We start from the raw sequence: 16,284 nt of genomic DNA on the forward strand, positions 1-16,284 counted from the left end.
CGTGGTTACAGCTAGAGATGCACAGTGGTAGTCATATAGAAGATTGCTGCTTACTGCTGAAATACTGTTTTCCAGTCTTGTTTTTTTCCTGGACACTTACAAATAAGCTTTCTGAAGAGACAGAGGTGCAATACTTTAAAGAAAAGCATATTTTGCTTCAAGCAGCACAGCAATGACTGGGGAATATTATCTCACTTTGTATTGTTAAGACAAACTAAACATATAGTCCTATAGGCATCTACTTTTCCTATCCACGAGTTTCTATAATGCCTACTACCACACTATTCAGTATTTTTTGGCTGTAATAGCTACTTCTGGGGAAAGTTTGGCAGAGAGGCACAAATGCCTGGTAGTGACCAATTCTGACTTCACCCCATCTTTAGCCAACAGCAGAAGGGAATGTTTCCAGAGGTGCTTGAGCAGAGGATCAGGAATCTCATATTCTAACATTACAGCCTCCAGTGACCATGCTCTGAACCCTCAGGCTGACCAGTCAGTCACAGAACATATGATGGCTGTTTGTTGACTGATCTCTTGCATCAACACAAGACCTAAACAAACCACCTGTAAATCCTTGAAAGTCAGGCTTTCTACAAATGAAAAGTTTTCGCAGCAACACTACTGCAGTAGTCCACTCCAACCTTTACTGTTAAATAGTTGCAAGTACTACTGATGCTTTAGCATCTGAAAGGAGAAATAATTTTTTTTTTCCTAAACCCACATTCTTATTTTGGAAGTATGGTTATTTTTCTGGAGTACACATACATCACTTTCTTGGTAGTTTAGGCATGTGCGTAATCTTTATTTGGCAGTAAACATTTTGTTTGTGCAAAGCTACATACTCTAATACTTTTCTTCTCACAATGGCATCAATCCAGGACTCTGCTGTAGTCCCACAAGGAGAGCCAGTAGGACATGTTCCTTGGCTGATCTCCAACTCATCTGTTTGCTCTGTTCCCCCACCCTCAACTGCCTGCTGCACATTACAGCGCCTGGGTTATTTAACCTTTTAATACACCACAAGTCAAAATTTGTTTGGGGTAGTGAAGCAACAAAATCATCATCCATAATTGAACTAAAATGAATAATGGTGAAGTTATGAAAAAAGTTCCTTTATTTGTGAAATGTACTTCACTTCAATCACTAAGATACAATGACGTAGGCATGGAACAGGAAAGACTGACCTCATATTCTTACCCGACCCCAAATTTAGGAGAGGAAGTCAAGTGAAACAGTAGGACCTGCTTTTTTCTCCAACAAAAGGGTGGAGGGGAAGAGGCACTGGTGGTGCCTTCTGCCACATCAAGAAACATGAGACAACCAAGCCAGGCCCACCAGAAGCTCCTGTGGCACTGCAGTCTTCTCCTTATAGTATGTGAGCACAGGCAGAAAAACAATCTATGAGAGATGCCTGAATCCAGTGACAGATACTCTGTTCTCATGCTGGTTTTTTCTACAGCCAAAGCCTTCCACCCTGCAAACCAGATCTCATGCGTAGCTCAACGAAGAACAAGGCAAAGGAAAAATGCTGGTCTTGAAGACAGTAACTCAAGGCGGCCCCTCCTGATATTATAGCCACGCAATTGTTTGCCTTTATCCCATCAATAAAGAATAAGGAAGCAACAGTCACTTAGAAAAGCAATAAGGGTGTTCCCCTCACCCCTTCACCACCTTATATTCTTTAAGATCATCAGGACAATTTGTACTACTTTCCAGAGACAGATCTCTGACACCAGCTCCCACCTTTGGTACACATCTACATTAGCATTTCAGGTCAGATCCAGTAGTCCATTTAAAGAGGATCACACACAAACCACGCTTCATTTCACACCAGGGATCAGTCTCAGAGCACACAGACAAGACTACTTACAAATTAAGATGTGCCCCTGGAACATAGCTTGTGCTCCAACCACTAGCAGGCATTCAGTCCATGAGATCACACTAGAACTAGGCTGCAGAAAACTCAAACGTTTCAAAACCTGTAGAGTGTGCAAGCTGGGTCTTCAACACCATTTCCTCTCCTATTGGTCCACACTACTTGCATTTAGCAGACATAGCCTTTGCATGCTGAACCCAGAGTTACTTTAATTTCCCCAGAATGTGTGGATGCCAACAGAGACATCTTAGTTGGAGCACTGCACCAGTGTTGGCACACCTACACAGTCTCATTATGTTCCTGGTTCCTAATGAGGCCAAGCAGAAGGGAGTCAACAAGTCCATTAACAAATTAGAGAGATTTCCAGACTGTCTGTGTTTGTGGTTAGCATAGAGAATCCACTGCCACGTTCAGGTCTGAGAAATGTTCCCAGAAGCTTGCTAGACCATTGCTTCTCTCTGTAACAGCTGATTTCACAGCAACAGTAGCATACTGCAGGGCAAGACAGAATGGCTCCAAGTGAAAACACTCTAGGCAACAGCAATTTTGAAAAGCTGACCCAGTAAGGAAAACTCAAGGCATCTTGAGTCAGAGACAACTTAGGAGAATCATCATCCTAGGCAACAAAGCGGTAATACACTGTGAAAGTGTATGGAATTTGGCCCACAGGAGTGCATATAAAAGAACAGGGCTCAACACAACAGTCCCCACGACAAACATCCTACAGGGACATTAAAAAGTAACAAGAAGAAACCAATGCAAGTAGAATGGGAGAAATTATCTCTTTTTTTCCCCATTTGCTTCAAGATGGGAAAAAAAACTTCTCTGCTGCAGAATGCCATGACTGGGGCAGGAGGGACAAAAAAGCAGATGCTCAGAAAAAGATTCAGCAATACAAGATCTTCCGAAACATTTCTTTGCAAACAGAGGACTAGCCTTTCCACAAGTTCATCTGCACGACTTAGAATCACCGGCAAACAGGAACACATGGGGGTGATGGGAAATAAAAGTATTTCCAAATGCATGATTTTAAAATGGAAAAATGTCTCTCTACTTTGTTAGTAATAAAATCTATGCAGTCTCTCCATGCTGTGCATCTGAATGAGCATGGGGAACAGAACAATAGTCATTGAAACATGCCAAATTAATTCCACTCCAGAATTTTGTCTCTGCGAGCAAGAAACTAGGTGGGGGATGTTTACAAATCTTATTTCCTTCATTTTTGTTGGTTTTGCATTTCCCACAGCAAACAGCAATAGCAGCAGAACTTTATTTTTCAAGTGCCTAGTGAAGGAGAATAACTAGTCTAGCTTTCTTGTCATGACAAAGCAGAGTTCAATAGGTGAATAACTGGCATAAATACACGCAAAATACAGATTTTTACATTTTTCAGTATTAGTGGTTACAAGGTGTTGGAACACTAATTAAAGTGACTTAAGACCCTGTCTGTTTAGGTAATGAATCTTTACGCACTGAAATTTAAATGAAACTTAATAGCTAATGTTAGTATCCCTCTCTCTCCTCTCCAGTCCTGTAAAATACACACACAGTCCTGGCTTAGAAGCAAGATATATGCTTTGAGTATCCCTAAGCCCATAAGGACCCACAGGATATGCGCACGGTTTCCTTGTCAGCAATTGTTTTTAAAAGAACTATGCGATAGACTTGTATGCACAACAATTACGAAGCGACTGGTGTATCGCTCTTGATGTCTGCCACTCACTGCGACAGTAAAAGAAGTGAGAATTTTTGCCTGAAAACAACTGTAGTTTCAATTTCAGGGTAAGGAGAGACACACTTGGTCTGACAAATTGTGACTGTTTCTATGTAGGGAGTTTAGCCTGCCCCAGAACACCAAAGCAGGCCTAAATCACCGTATATTGACATGTAAAAGTCTAGCTTAAAGCTTGAGATCCAGATTAGAGCTCCTGCTCACTAAAAATACTATGCCAGCACGCAGAGGTACCATATTGGTACTCCAAACTGCACACAACTTGACTGCTGAGCTGGAGTGTCTTCTAGATCCTCTGATCTAACAAGAAAAGCCTAGAAACCAAACTTCACATCATCAACCTCTTCCACTTCTCCCTCTTTGTTTCAGTCAACCTTATACATGGAACTAAGTCTAACTGACAAATTTTGCAAGGATCTGCAGGTTTTTTTTCCCCCGCTTCAGTATCTCTACCTTTGCTACTTCCTACTTAAATTATACTCCAAACCACAATGCTTTCCTTATAAAAACTCCCTCTCCATGGACAGTCTTCTAAGGTTTCAGGAGACATAACACCAGTTCATCACTTAGTCTCACTACTCCTGAATATAAATTTCCTGCATGCAGTGAGAGAACCAGGAAGCATATTTTCCCCAAGTAGCTACTGGAATCACACCACAAACACTCCCAATGAGCCTTAAGACCACATTATCCAATATATACAACCAAGGAGGGAAACAGACATTTTGTACGAATCTAGTTTATTTTTAAAAAGTCAACAGAAGAAATGACTTGAAGTGGATAAAAAAAGCCAGTGAAATATAAACATTTTTCCCCTGCTGCTGAACAAAGGTAGTATAAGTTGCTTGGGCTTAGTACACACTCTTTGGTACAGACTCTTTATATGCTAACAATGTTCATGTCACTGTTTGGGGAGGGGAAGGGGGGTGTGTGGAAATTAGCTGCCATGGATGAACTTTTTTATGGTACAAGCCCAAGTCTAACATGCCTCAAAACACTGCAAGATTGTGAGCTATACAGTGCATCCATGTATAGATAGCTGTATTCATCCTCTGAGTTTATTGCCCCCACGCAGCCCCCTAGCTCTCTTTCAGGTTCATGACTCAGAATGCTAATTGCCCAGTTTTTGTTTAGGGCTGGCTGACTGGCTGTCAAGCCAATTCTATTGCCTATTTGACAAATGAGCTCTTTCGCCTCCCTGCAAAGGCTGTAAGGAAGGTCACAAGACTGTATAGTGTGCTTTTTTTCCTTCTTTACAACAAAGTTTAAAGGGGAGAATTCAAGCCAACTTAGCAAAAAACCAGAAACTAGACACCAAACCCACAAATCTACCCCAAAGTGTTTTTAGCCAGCAGCAAACGGGACTCCTGTAAAATGTGGATTATTTCTTTACATCCTGCATTTTTAATGTGGCCTGGCACACTATCTTTCTATCTTAAAAAGATTCTGTGAAACAGCAAAAGTATATACATCTTGATGGCCAGGTTATAAAACAACACAGCTGGATATAAGACACACGATCCAAGACAGAAGTAAACCAAAACCCTCCCCACCACCAAATCAGTTTACAGTAGAAGAGTCCTTCTGAAGAATCCTGCAAACTACCTTAAATATTTATGTTTACACATTGTACAATAGCAGCACCAACTTTAACTTTGGTATTTTTCATTGAGACAGCAGCAGTCTTCACAGAATGGCTGAGGTTGGAAGGGACCTCTGGAGGTCATCTGGTCACCTAGACCTGGCTGCCTAGGACCATGTCCAGGCTGCTTTTGGATATCTCCAAAGATGGAGACTCCACATCATCTCTGGGCAAACTGTGACAGTTCCCAGTCACCCTCACAGTAAAAAAAGTGTTCCCTGATGTTCAGAGGCAACTTCCTGCATTTCAGTTTGTGCCCATTGCCTCGGTCACTGGGCACCACTGAAAACAGCCTGGATCCATCCTCTTCACACTCTCCCTTCAGGTATTCACACACATTAAGATTCCCCTGAGCCTGCTCTTCTCCAGGCTGAACAGTCCTAGGTCTCTCAGCCCTTCCTTGTAGGAGAGACGCTCCAATTCCTTAATCATCTAGGCAGACCTTCTCTGGACTCTCCAGTATATCGGCAACTCTGTTGTACTGGGGAGCCCAGAATTGGCCCAGGTGTGGCCTCACCAGTGCTGAGGGGAAGAATCCCCTTCCTCAACCTGCTGACAACACTCCTAATACAGCTCAGGACACCGTTAGCCTTCTTTGTAACAAGGGCTGGCTCATGTTTGACTTCGTGTACACCAGGACCCCCAGGTCCTTTTCTGCAAAGATGCTTTGCTGTCTAACAGTATACCATTACAACAGTCCATAATGCCTAAGGGATATCCAGGCTAGCGTTATGCAAGAAGCAGTCTAGCTAGAGAAGTGCTTTTCAGTTAAGTTACAGATCTCTCAAGTCTTAGGCTTCACTTACTTGGCCTGTGCCTCCAAATCCCCAGCTGCAGCAAGAACAACTCCATGTGGGATGTAACTGATCTGCCCCCCACTAAGTTGCATGGGGCCTATGAGTATCTGGAACTTGATCTTGCTGACTGCAGCTTCTGGCCATTGCCTGTCCTCTAGAGAGCTGAGGTCTCAAATTGGCTTGACAAAAGTCCATTTTTCCATAATTCCTGCTACAAAAAATCAAGCCTGTCTGTGCTCAAGAGCTCTGCAGTTCAGCTGTACCTATACTATATTTTGGCTGATAAAACCATGAACTGAAGCAGTCCACACTAAGCACTGCAGGACACAACAGAGAAGCTGGGGAGAGATGCTCATTTTCAATGACAGACCTGTGCTTTAAAAGAATAAACACTTCTATTTAATAATTTCTATAGAAAAATCTATTAAATATGGAGCCTGAGCTAATGCATATTAAGCTGCTCTAGGTGGTTTTATTTGCTTGTCTTAAAAACAACATGGCATTTTCTCCCACTGTCAGGATCTGATTAAAAATGACTCGATAACAGATGTCCAAATCCCAAGTGAAAACATGAGCTTTGGCTTCTGGCTATTAGCAATTATGAATTGAATGCATTTTTCCTAGGAAGCAGGGGGTGCTTTCCCATAGAGAAAATATGTAAAAACCTAACAAACCATCATGCTGCTAGAATACCCTCTAGCTGTAGGACTGGTATATTTTAGACTTCAAACACTAGACTATAGCTGTTTTCCCTTTACCTGCTCATTCATTCTGAAGAGGAATAATTTGTGTTACTTACCAAAATGATACAGAAATGTTAAAATCTCTTCTAGAAAGCCACTCTAAAATAAAGTTCTTCTCTGGGGCTTAGACATAGGTATAAGCTCTGTGAGCATGCTCAGAGTATTAAATACAACATGGTTTTCCATCTTTGTTGAATGAAAAAAAAAAAAAATCACAGCACCTCTTTCCAAGCCTATCAAACCCATCCGGCGAAATAAAAAAACAAACAAAAAAAAAACAACCACAGCACCTCTTTCCAAGTCTATTCAAGCCATCCAACATGAGTATCATATGGTATGTAAATATACATAGAGAGGTGTATAGAGTGTGAGTTAATATCCCATTACGATTTGTAATCTACATCCAAGGTACATGCACAGAGCAATTAGAATCTAAGCTAACAACTCAATTCTGAACCAGCAAAATTTGTCCTGAACTCTTAAGTGGCAAAACTCCAGTGCTTCCAATGTGTTACTTGTTTAGCTGCAAGCGTCAGTTATAATGCCTTAAGTGAACATCAATTTGTAACTTACTCTGCATTCTCCATTAAAAGAAGAAAAAAAACAACATTATGTAACTGAATATTATAGGACCATTGTTATCAGCCAGGATTTATTATTTTCAATCTTTTAAACAAGGAAGAAAAGGAAACTCTGGCTTTAATTTTAGCTGTTGTCTTTTAGAAAGCCAAACTCTTCATCCAGTAACCCAACACATATTGACTTGTTTTGTATATTATGTCTTGATAGTTTATCTTCTTCCCAACTTCTGCAGCAAGCAAACTAAAAATTAGGCTCTGGTTCACAAATGTTCTTCTCCTTCCCCACCCCCCTTTCTTCCTATTTCTAAGTTGACTTTACAGTCTTGCAACAGAGAGTGTTCTAGTGGACAGGTTTTTTTGCACAAGAAAAAACAACACTTAGTCTGTCTCAGGTTTGGCTTAGTTTTCAGGGTTCATCTTGTTTTGGTTTTGGGTTCAGGATTTTGTTTGTTTAGGAGGAACAGCAATTAGCATGCTATGTTAAGGCAAAGCCAAGGAGGCTTATTCTCAGGAAGCTGCCCTCTGAGACATGTAGGCTCCCCCTCCATTCTTTGGGACACATGCAGCAGAGACACACTGCCAATACTGCCTTCAGGAGACTGTTCTAGTATCTGAGCTGCAGTTTGAGCGTGCATGGATTGAAAAGGTTATTTTATGTGCAAGTGTCAGCCATGAATTCTTGCCAAGGCATTCTTGGGAAAGCTGCCAAGGATCTTCTTCTAGGTGAGCCGAGCCAAGGCTTTATTTGACAGGGAAGCTTCATTTTGTTTCAGTAGAAACTGTGTGTGGACGCATAAAATGTGCTGCATATTACTATTCCAATATTTCACCAGAAGAAGAGAGAGAAAGAAGAAAAGCATGGAGTTTGGTGCTATATTCAACTTACCTTTTCATTCCATGCCCACAATCCAATCCCAAGAAATGCTATCCCAAGGAACTAAAGGGAAAAAAAAAAAGGTATCAGAGCAGGAATTATAAATTTATGGATTTATTATTTTTTTAAACACACATATTGACTCATCCTCTCTGTCAGATAATCAATTTTATTGACTGTAGGGGCTTACTGAGAGTCTTAAAATAAATATTTAGTTGTTTATTTTACAACTCAACCATTGTAACTGGAAGAATTTAAAACTTGCACATCTCATTCAGGGATGTTCCACATAGGAACAGTAGGTGCAATAAATGTCACTTTCTCAGCATCAAGCAAGTAAGGTTCTTTTTGAGTTTGTCAGACTCAAAGCAAATTCCACAGTCAAGCAACACATTATTTTACTGTTATATTACCATCACGTGCACAAAACAACTGTTCTCACAGCTCTCCTCCAGTGAAAGTGATTAAAAGAAAACCCTAAATACATATGTACTATCTGTTTTAGCAATGTTGTCCACAGAAATACAGAAAGCTGTTTAAATATAACATAACCCATGATTTCGGGGGGATGGGAGGGTGGGAATAATAATACTGGTCTAAAAGAGTAAGAATTTTTTAAAACCCTGAAGCCAACATCTTATAACTTTTCTGATACTGAATGTTTCTGTATTTCCTAAAGGAAGTTACAAGTCCCTTTCTCCTCCAAGGGACTCAAAAGACAGTGTCTTTCCCCCATGATGGAGAAGGGAACAAGCACCTACAGTTTTGTTATATCCCTGTATTCTCTGTTCCACTGAATGGAGTGCATCTTCTCCCTCCAAATACTACAAGGGTTGCATACACAACCCGCACTAAGAATCAGTGAAACAAGCAGAATAGGCAGAATAAGCACTCTGTCTCCCAACCACACCACCGCATATTTGGCATAATACAGTACCAGTCATGTAGAATGTTTAAAAAACATATAGTAGGTGTCACAGCACATCTCTAAATGTCCATCTGTCTAACTTTCCTCTCTGGTTTTTAAAACCTAAGTGCTGGCTAAAAAGGAAAGTATATTCACTCTAGTTTTGGGGCATGTAATGGAATGCTGCCCAAACATCAAACTCTGGTTTTCTTTGTGGTTTCTCCACACTGCAGTATACAGATTTATTTTGGCACATAGTATGCTTTCTTTTAAGATCTGTGTAAACAGCTGAGTATCCTAATGATTCTTCTTTTGCAAAACAGGACAAAAGTGTTTTTCTGCTGAGAAGTGGGAGGAGGCAGGAATCTCAACTTAAAAAGCTTTCCCAGAGGTGATTTCAACAGCTTCAAAGCAAGATTCCTTCTTCTTTATATGCACTTTAAGTGGCAATTTTAGTTTTGTACTAGAAGAATATCTGTAAAGCATAACTCAACATCAAGTGGAATATGCTCACTGCAATACCCTGAAGTCCCCTAACATCCCTTGCATCTCTGTGACTTTCTCCTTCAAGTGTGCTTTGCCAGCTGACCAAAGGACCATGCATACTATACCCAGCCAACACACTCAGAAGCCCATCTATACCAACTGGGAATGAAACTCTCCTTTTTTAATTGGAGTCATGACTGTAAACTTGAACAATACTACAAGCCAGTATTCTTCAACAGGAACTGTTGCAGGCTCGCCTGTATTTTAATGCAAGATAAATGGAAATTTTTCCTAGATGGAAAAACAGAACCACTGGTCCAGAAAATCTGTTATTTCAGCAGCCTTAATTGTCTATAAAGTACAAGAGATGGATTTGAGAATGTCAGTACAGCCTCCTGTGATGGACCACATGAGCCAAAAAAGGTTATCTTACCTGTATTGAGACTGCTCTTTCTCTATGGTTATAAAATTTGACAGAAGAGTGTGTGTAATCCTCCTGACTGCAGTGATTATTTGAAACTTGAGATAAAGCTGTGTAAGTTTCCAAATCACTTTCAGACTAATGCAGTTACATTCTTTTTTGCAGTAACAGGCTCCTTTCCTTCTTACTTACACAGCCAAAGGCACCAAAGTTGAAGGAACAGGAGTGAGGGGGGAAAAAAAGCTGTATTATAAAAATCCATAAGCTGCATTTGGAAGTGGCAATTTGTTATTTGAAGAGAGGTACAAAACATTATGTTTTGCAAATAGTTAGTATGGTTTTGAACGGAATAAGCGTGGAAAACTAGAATGAAAGAATCTGATCAGTGCATATGAATGTAACTTAACAGCCATACACATCAGCTGCAAGTCTGGCTCATATCCACTAGCTTTAAATTCAATCCAGTCAAGTGTCCTGATCCTTTGCCAGAAGTTGAGACTTAAGGGTAAGATTACCTAATGGGTTGCAAAAGGCGACTTACAGTAGACTACACGGGTCTCAAGCCAGGTCGAGCTCATCTCAATTTACAGATTGGGTAATGAGACTGTACTATACTAAGCTGAAGCACCTAAAAAACCAAGGTTGTCAAGCTTCTAGCAAGCCTGTCAAGAACAACCAGGAAACAGAGTTCTCAGTGTTTTCAAGAGAATCAAAGAACTACATGCTACTCTGTCCTCTCCACATCCCAACACGGAAATCTCTGTCCAGCGGATGGAACAGCAACAGTAGACAAGATCTATTAGGAGAGCAAGGCTCAGGATGGAAGCACGAACTCTTTATCGCAGAATGCTGTGGAAATCAAAAGCCTAACGGCATTCAGAGAAAAAGATTAAATAAATTAATGGAGGATCATAGCTATTTAAAAGTCATTTTGATACAGCTTCTGGCTCAGGAAATTTTTACACTGTTGTTCATTGTGTTCATTGGGAGATTATAATCAGGAAGAGATCACTGTATGCATGCTTTGTTGCTTAAATGCCTCATTCCCTGGACAAACTCTACTTGCGTTACTTCAGACAAAATACTGAGCTAGGCAGACCACTAACCTAAACCCCTACAACCATGCCCTAGAAAAGCCCACCCTTGCACAAACACAGTCTGCTATGGGGATGAAACACACAAGAATGCTCTCAGTAATCCCTGCTGGCAGAAAACAGATGTTCATGAGGAGACTTAACATCTCTCGCCAGGACTAACTTTGGATTTTCTTGAAAATTATGAAAGAAATTCCTGCATAGCCTAAAAAAAGTTGAAAGTGCTTAGCAAAAATCCTTCTGTGTATTTGCTGTTAGAACCAGAAGTAAAACAGGATGCATGTCCTGCTTATGTTGCATCTTTCTGCAGATGTCTCCAAGACAGTCTTGTTCTGCTTGCTTGTAACCTGAAAGAAAACCTCTTCACATCTAAAGCACATGGGGAAAGGGTGAGATAGCATACACATCATCTCTGTTAAGTCTAGAAAATTTCATCTACATCCATTAAATTATTCCAATGAGTAATAAAAAGGTGGAAGTTTGCCTTATTATCTACAAAACACTCTACAGAGAAAACAGTCTCAATTCTCCACAGACATCTAGTAAGATCATTTAGCCTGACTATAAATGGTCACCGGATCTGGGGCAGAGCTTGTAAAATCTTGATACTTTTCTTTTTCAAACAATAATTTGCAGGAGCATATTAAAACATTTCTCTGGAGTATTACAACCTTAGAAAAAAACTTGCATAGTAGTACTTTCTCAGCCATAGGTTTTCTAAACATACGTGTTCAAATTTCTGTTCTATAAAGATTATGTATTTAGGAGTAGAATGTGTAGCAAGTACTTGTAACTGTTGCCCTACTTGTAAAGTTCACATGCAGTTTTCAGATGTGGATTGATCGGTAAGTGTTTCAAGCTGCATGTATCTTATTCCCAGTCTCGCCTGCATGGAGGAAAAAGATTCTTTGTTGCTAGTGATGCAGCATCACACAGTACAGCATTTCATTTGCAGGGTGCTGAGGTAAATACTAATGCAAATACTAGAAAAAGTTTGAGAGAGGGGAGCTTAATTGTAGTAATCAGTAACATAATCAGACATTACTTCACATACTGAATTTTTCATCTCAACTGACATTCTTAAATAACTTTGGCACCAGTTTTGAACCAAAAGTACGACAGCCGTGGGCCAAGCAGTAAAAGGTTGGTTAATCTGCCACGTGCATAAACCAGTGTATGTCCATGTGTGAATACTTTAAAGACTTGTGTGCAAAGGAACTATAGTGGAGACACCTAATTTCACCTTCACCACAACAATACAAACATACTAGCAGAAGCATGTCAAAATTACAGTTCAGAACAAGAGCTTCCTCGCATGAGCTTTTTATTTTTTTTTTTGAGCCCTTTATTTAGGCAGTGTGAAAATCTCGCACCTGCCCTTGCCTTGAGCTGCCACAAGACCTCTGCAAACAATGTTAGCAAGGACACTATCAGGATTCCTATGGGCACTTCAGTGTTTCTTCCGTGGCAATATGCTGTAGGTTATTCAGAGCATGAGATTTCCTTCTGCGCAATTCAAGCCAGCACAGCACGGGAAATGCAAGGTACAGTATTTTACTGAAACACAGCAGTGATCAAGACAACATGAGGTACAATATTTCACATCCTGAAATACAATCAAGAAAACACAGGACTTTTGAGCTTTGTAAATATATAAAGCAGCACATGTTCCTAACTGACTCTAAAACCTCAGATGAACAATTTTTCACCAAGCACGTCCTCTGCAGCACTCTGTGCTCAGACTCACTTAGAGATATTTCAAAGTCAGAATACCCACTGCTTTCTTTAAAGTATTTTATGCCGAATCAGTCTTTTTGCCTTTTAAGCCAGGGCAAAAATGAGCTTAATGTCTATGTCAGAGCAAAAAGGATTTCATTGTTTGTTTTGTTGCTTGTTTGTTTTTAAGTAGCCCTGACAGAGATAGGGCACCAAAACAGAAATTAAAATGAAGTTTCACAGAGTTTTCTTCTACCCTTCACACCACTGATGAGAGCTCTCCTTTAAATTAGAATAACTTTGCATTCTTTGGGCGGGGGGAACACACACCAACACACACACACAAATAGGACACCCTCTCAACTCTCCACCTTCCACCTGGACCCATATCACAGGGAAGGAAGGTACCAGAAGTTTTCCCTGTTCCTTCTTCCCTTCACCCCAGTTCCAATAACTTTTCCATTCTCAGCACAAACTGTTACAGCATTTCATTTTCATGTGGCTAAACATAAGTGGTGACCAAGGGAAAAAGCAAACTGCTCGAAGCATACATACACATCTACATATTTATGCTGATGCTTACAAAGAATGCATTCTCCTAAAGCCCGTTACTTGTTTGCCTTGAGACATTACCAGCAGAAGAACTCCATGTACTACAGTCAGTGAATGAAGATGCTGTGTAGGTGACTAATTACCATGTTGGTTCACAGCAACATCCAGATACAGGCTGAATGTAAACTAAAAGACATCAAATCTATTTCCATTTTATGTACAGTTTTTAAAAAACTTTAAACTATATTTCACAGATAACTGTCACAGTAACACCTTTTCCCTCCCAATACAAGACGCAGACACGAGATCCCAGTTTCCACACATTTTGCTCTGAATCAGAGACACAACTGATTTTTGTAGAATCACCCAAATTAGAAAAACAGACCTGAGAACACAATGAAAAAAGCTGTCTGCTCCATCTTGCAGGACTGTTAGCATGATGCTTTCTAATGAAAAATTAAGCACACACGACCCCAATTTTCAATGCAAAGCATTGTTGCTGTTAATGTATCTTTCATTTTCACCAGTATGGGGGTTTCAATTTCATCTGACAAGCAAGCAAGATATATACACTCCCCCTCCCCCCCCCCCCAATATCCCCCCCCCCCCCCCCCCCCCCGCAAATGCACAGTCAGTTGCCATTATTTTGCTGATTGCTTTCTCCAGTTCTTTAATTGCAAAAGCAAGACATCTGCTTTCTGTTACTGTTGCTCTATGTCTTTATTTTATTGCTTTCTGGTCATGCAATTGTAAGCACTGCCAATTAGCTTGGAGCAAGAGTCCCTAAAGACTGAAGTCCCTCGCCTCTTGTCCACTGAAATTGATATACTGGAAATTGCCATTATTTTGCTGATTGCTTTCTCCAGTTCTTTAATTGCAAAAGCAAGACATCTGCTTTCTGTTACTGTTGCTCTATGTCTTTATTTTATTGCTTTCTGGTCATGCAATTGTAAGCACTGCCAATTAGCTTGGAGCAAGAGTCCCTAAAGACTGAAGTCCCTCGCCTCTTGTCCACTGAAATTGATATACTGGAAAACAGAAAAAGGAGGATGAATTAGACCCTATTTCCCCTGCTCCAACTTTTGAAAAACAACTCCCCTCAAGCCTAGATAAAATAAATTTAACTCTTTCCAAGTTCACAATGAGACTCTCTAAACTCAGGTCCTGCTGTCTAAAGAAAATACTTCATTTGGAGCAGATAATTTTTAAAGCACACAAAACTCATACATAGCAATCACTCTGTAAATTCCTTCAATAAAAACTTTTGGGAGTTTACCTGATCTCAGAGAAATAAAAACTTTAGCTTTCTAAAACCACTACTTTTTCCCCTGTACAAAAATCAAAGACCTTTATGGCAAATACCCCACTACTACCACACTGAAACATTTTAAAAGCCTACAGAGTTGAAGTGACAACATCTCCATCCACTGTCACTTTGGTATACTCAGCTCACAAAGATCCTATCCCTTCTCTTCTGCTCTTCTTTACACTCTCTATTGGTCTTTGTTTCACCATCCTCTCTTCCCCTGCTCTCCCTGAGCCCAAAAGACTATGAGAGAAGACTGAGATATTCTGCTGCTCACACCTCTCCAGGGGTCTCTTCCCTGACATCACTTCTGAACTACATTAAGTGCTCCACGTCCCTCTACTTTTCCTGTCCAACCTTGTCCTCTTCATCAATACCATTCCATCTCTGCCTCAGTCCTCTCAACTGCAGCTTCTCTGCCTGAAGTCAGTTTCTATTTTTAAGAACCATCCAAAAATTATGTAAGTGGTGCTGTAGCAGTGTATGAAAGCAGTATGGGCTTAACACACAATCACAAGCAGCAGAAAAGTGCAAAAAGAAAATAAGAGAACTAAGAAAAATCCACAAACCTTAATTCCACATCCCATATCAGTATGCTAATCATTTCTCTTAGCCAATTTGACAATGCAAAGACAGAAGTCTTCTCATTCTGGCCTGCAAGTGAGGAAAAGTATGAAGGCAAAGAAAGCATGTTCTGCTTCAAGCTGGGGTGAAACAAAGTGTCTAGAAGCAAATGGGTTATTTTCCATGTCTGAGTTGCTGCCCAGGGCTGGCAGCTTCCTAACCCAGAGGACAGCAAGACCTCTTCTGGCTCTCCTTCTTCCTGCCGCTGCACAGATCTCATTTGTCCCAAGCCCCCCTACCTGAGCTTCAGGCTATTTAGGTGCAGCCTCACCATGACTCTTCTTCATATTCTTTTTCTAAAGGTACTGTTCCATTAAAAGCAGAAGTTTAAAAAAATCCCAAAACCACACACAAAAAACCAAACCCACCAAACAGAGCATACATTAAATTCTCATTATGAAACTGATAGACAAATGCTTACTTAGTTCAGCTACAAGCAGTGAAGTTGTAACATCCAATTCAGGCATTTGATACAGCAAACAAAGGATCTGAGATAGTCTTTTTCCATAGGAAGTAATGGGCAATTACATTGCCCACACAATTGATTTAAGTAGCTGAGAACATGAAGAGTGCAGAGCCAGGAAACACAAACAGGTAGGCTTGTCAACACAGCACAACACCCTAAATGCTCAGCATTTCCTTTTTGGAAAGTAGTCTCAGCTCCTAGGCTATGGAGAGGGAGTCCCAAATTGCCTATTCCAGCTACACAAACTGCCACATTCCAGGATGTTTCAATGGACTATACTCAGAGATCCATCCTCTTTGCTTCACGGAGAGGCAAACGCACATGGAAGATGAGGGAGGCACTAAAAGACTGAACCAGTCTGGACAGAGAGACACACTAAGAGACCACCACCAGCTTTACAGACAAACTTGGGCCAAACAGTTTAATCTTTGACCAAAAAAAAAGAAAAAAAAACAGCCACAAAAAAC

General features: G+C 40.5%; 1 protein-coding gene across 1 annotated transcript in view; it reads right to left on the minus strand.

The window, feature by feature from the left end:
• Positions 1–16,284, minus strand: part of TSPAN5 (tetraspanin 5) — an 84,001-nt gene that overhangs the window by 13,628 nt on the left and 54,089 nt on the right. Inside the window, exon 2 of the mRNA XM_010291090.1 lies at positions 8,258–8,308. Within this exon, the coding sequence (XP_010289392.1) occupies positions 8,258–8,308 (51 nt within the window). The remainder of the gene's footprint in view (positions 1–8,257; positions 8,309–16,284) is intronic.

This window comes from Phaethon lepturus, unplaced genomic scaffold (genome assembly GCF_000687285.1).
Source record: "Phaethon lepturus isolate BGI_N335 unplaced genomic scaffold, ASM68728v1 scaffold2830, whole genome shotgun sequence".
Classification (NCBI taxonomy): Eukaryota; Metazoa; Chordata; class Aves; order Phaethontiformes; family Phaethontidae; genus Phaethon; species Phaethon lepturus.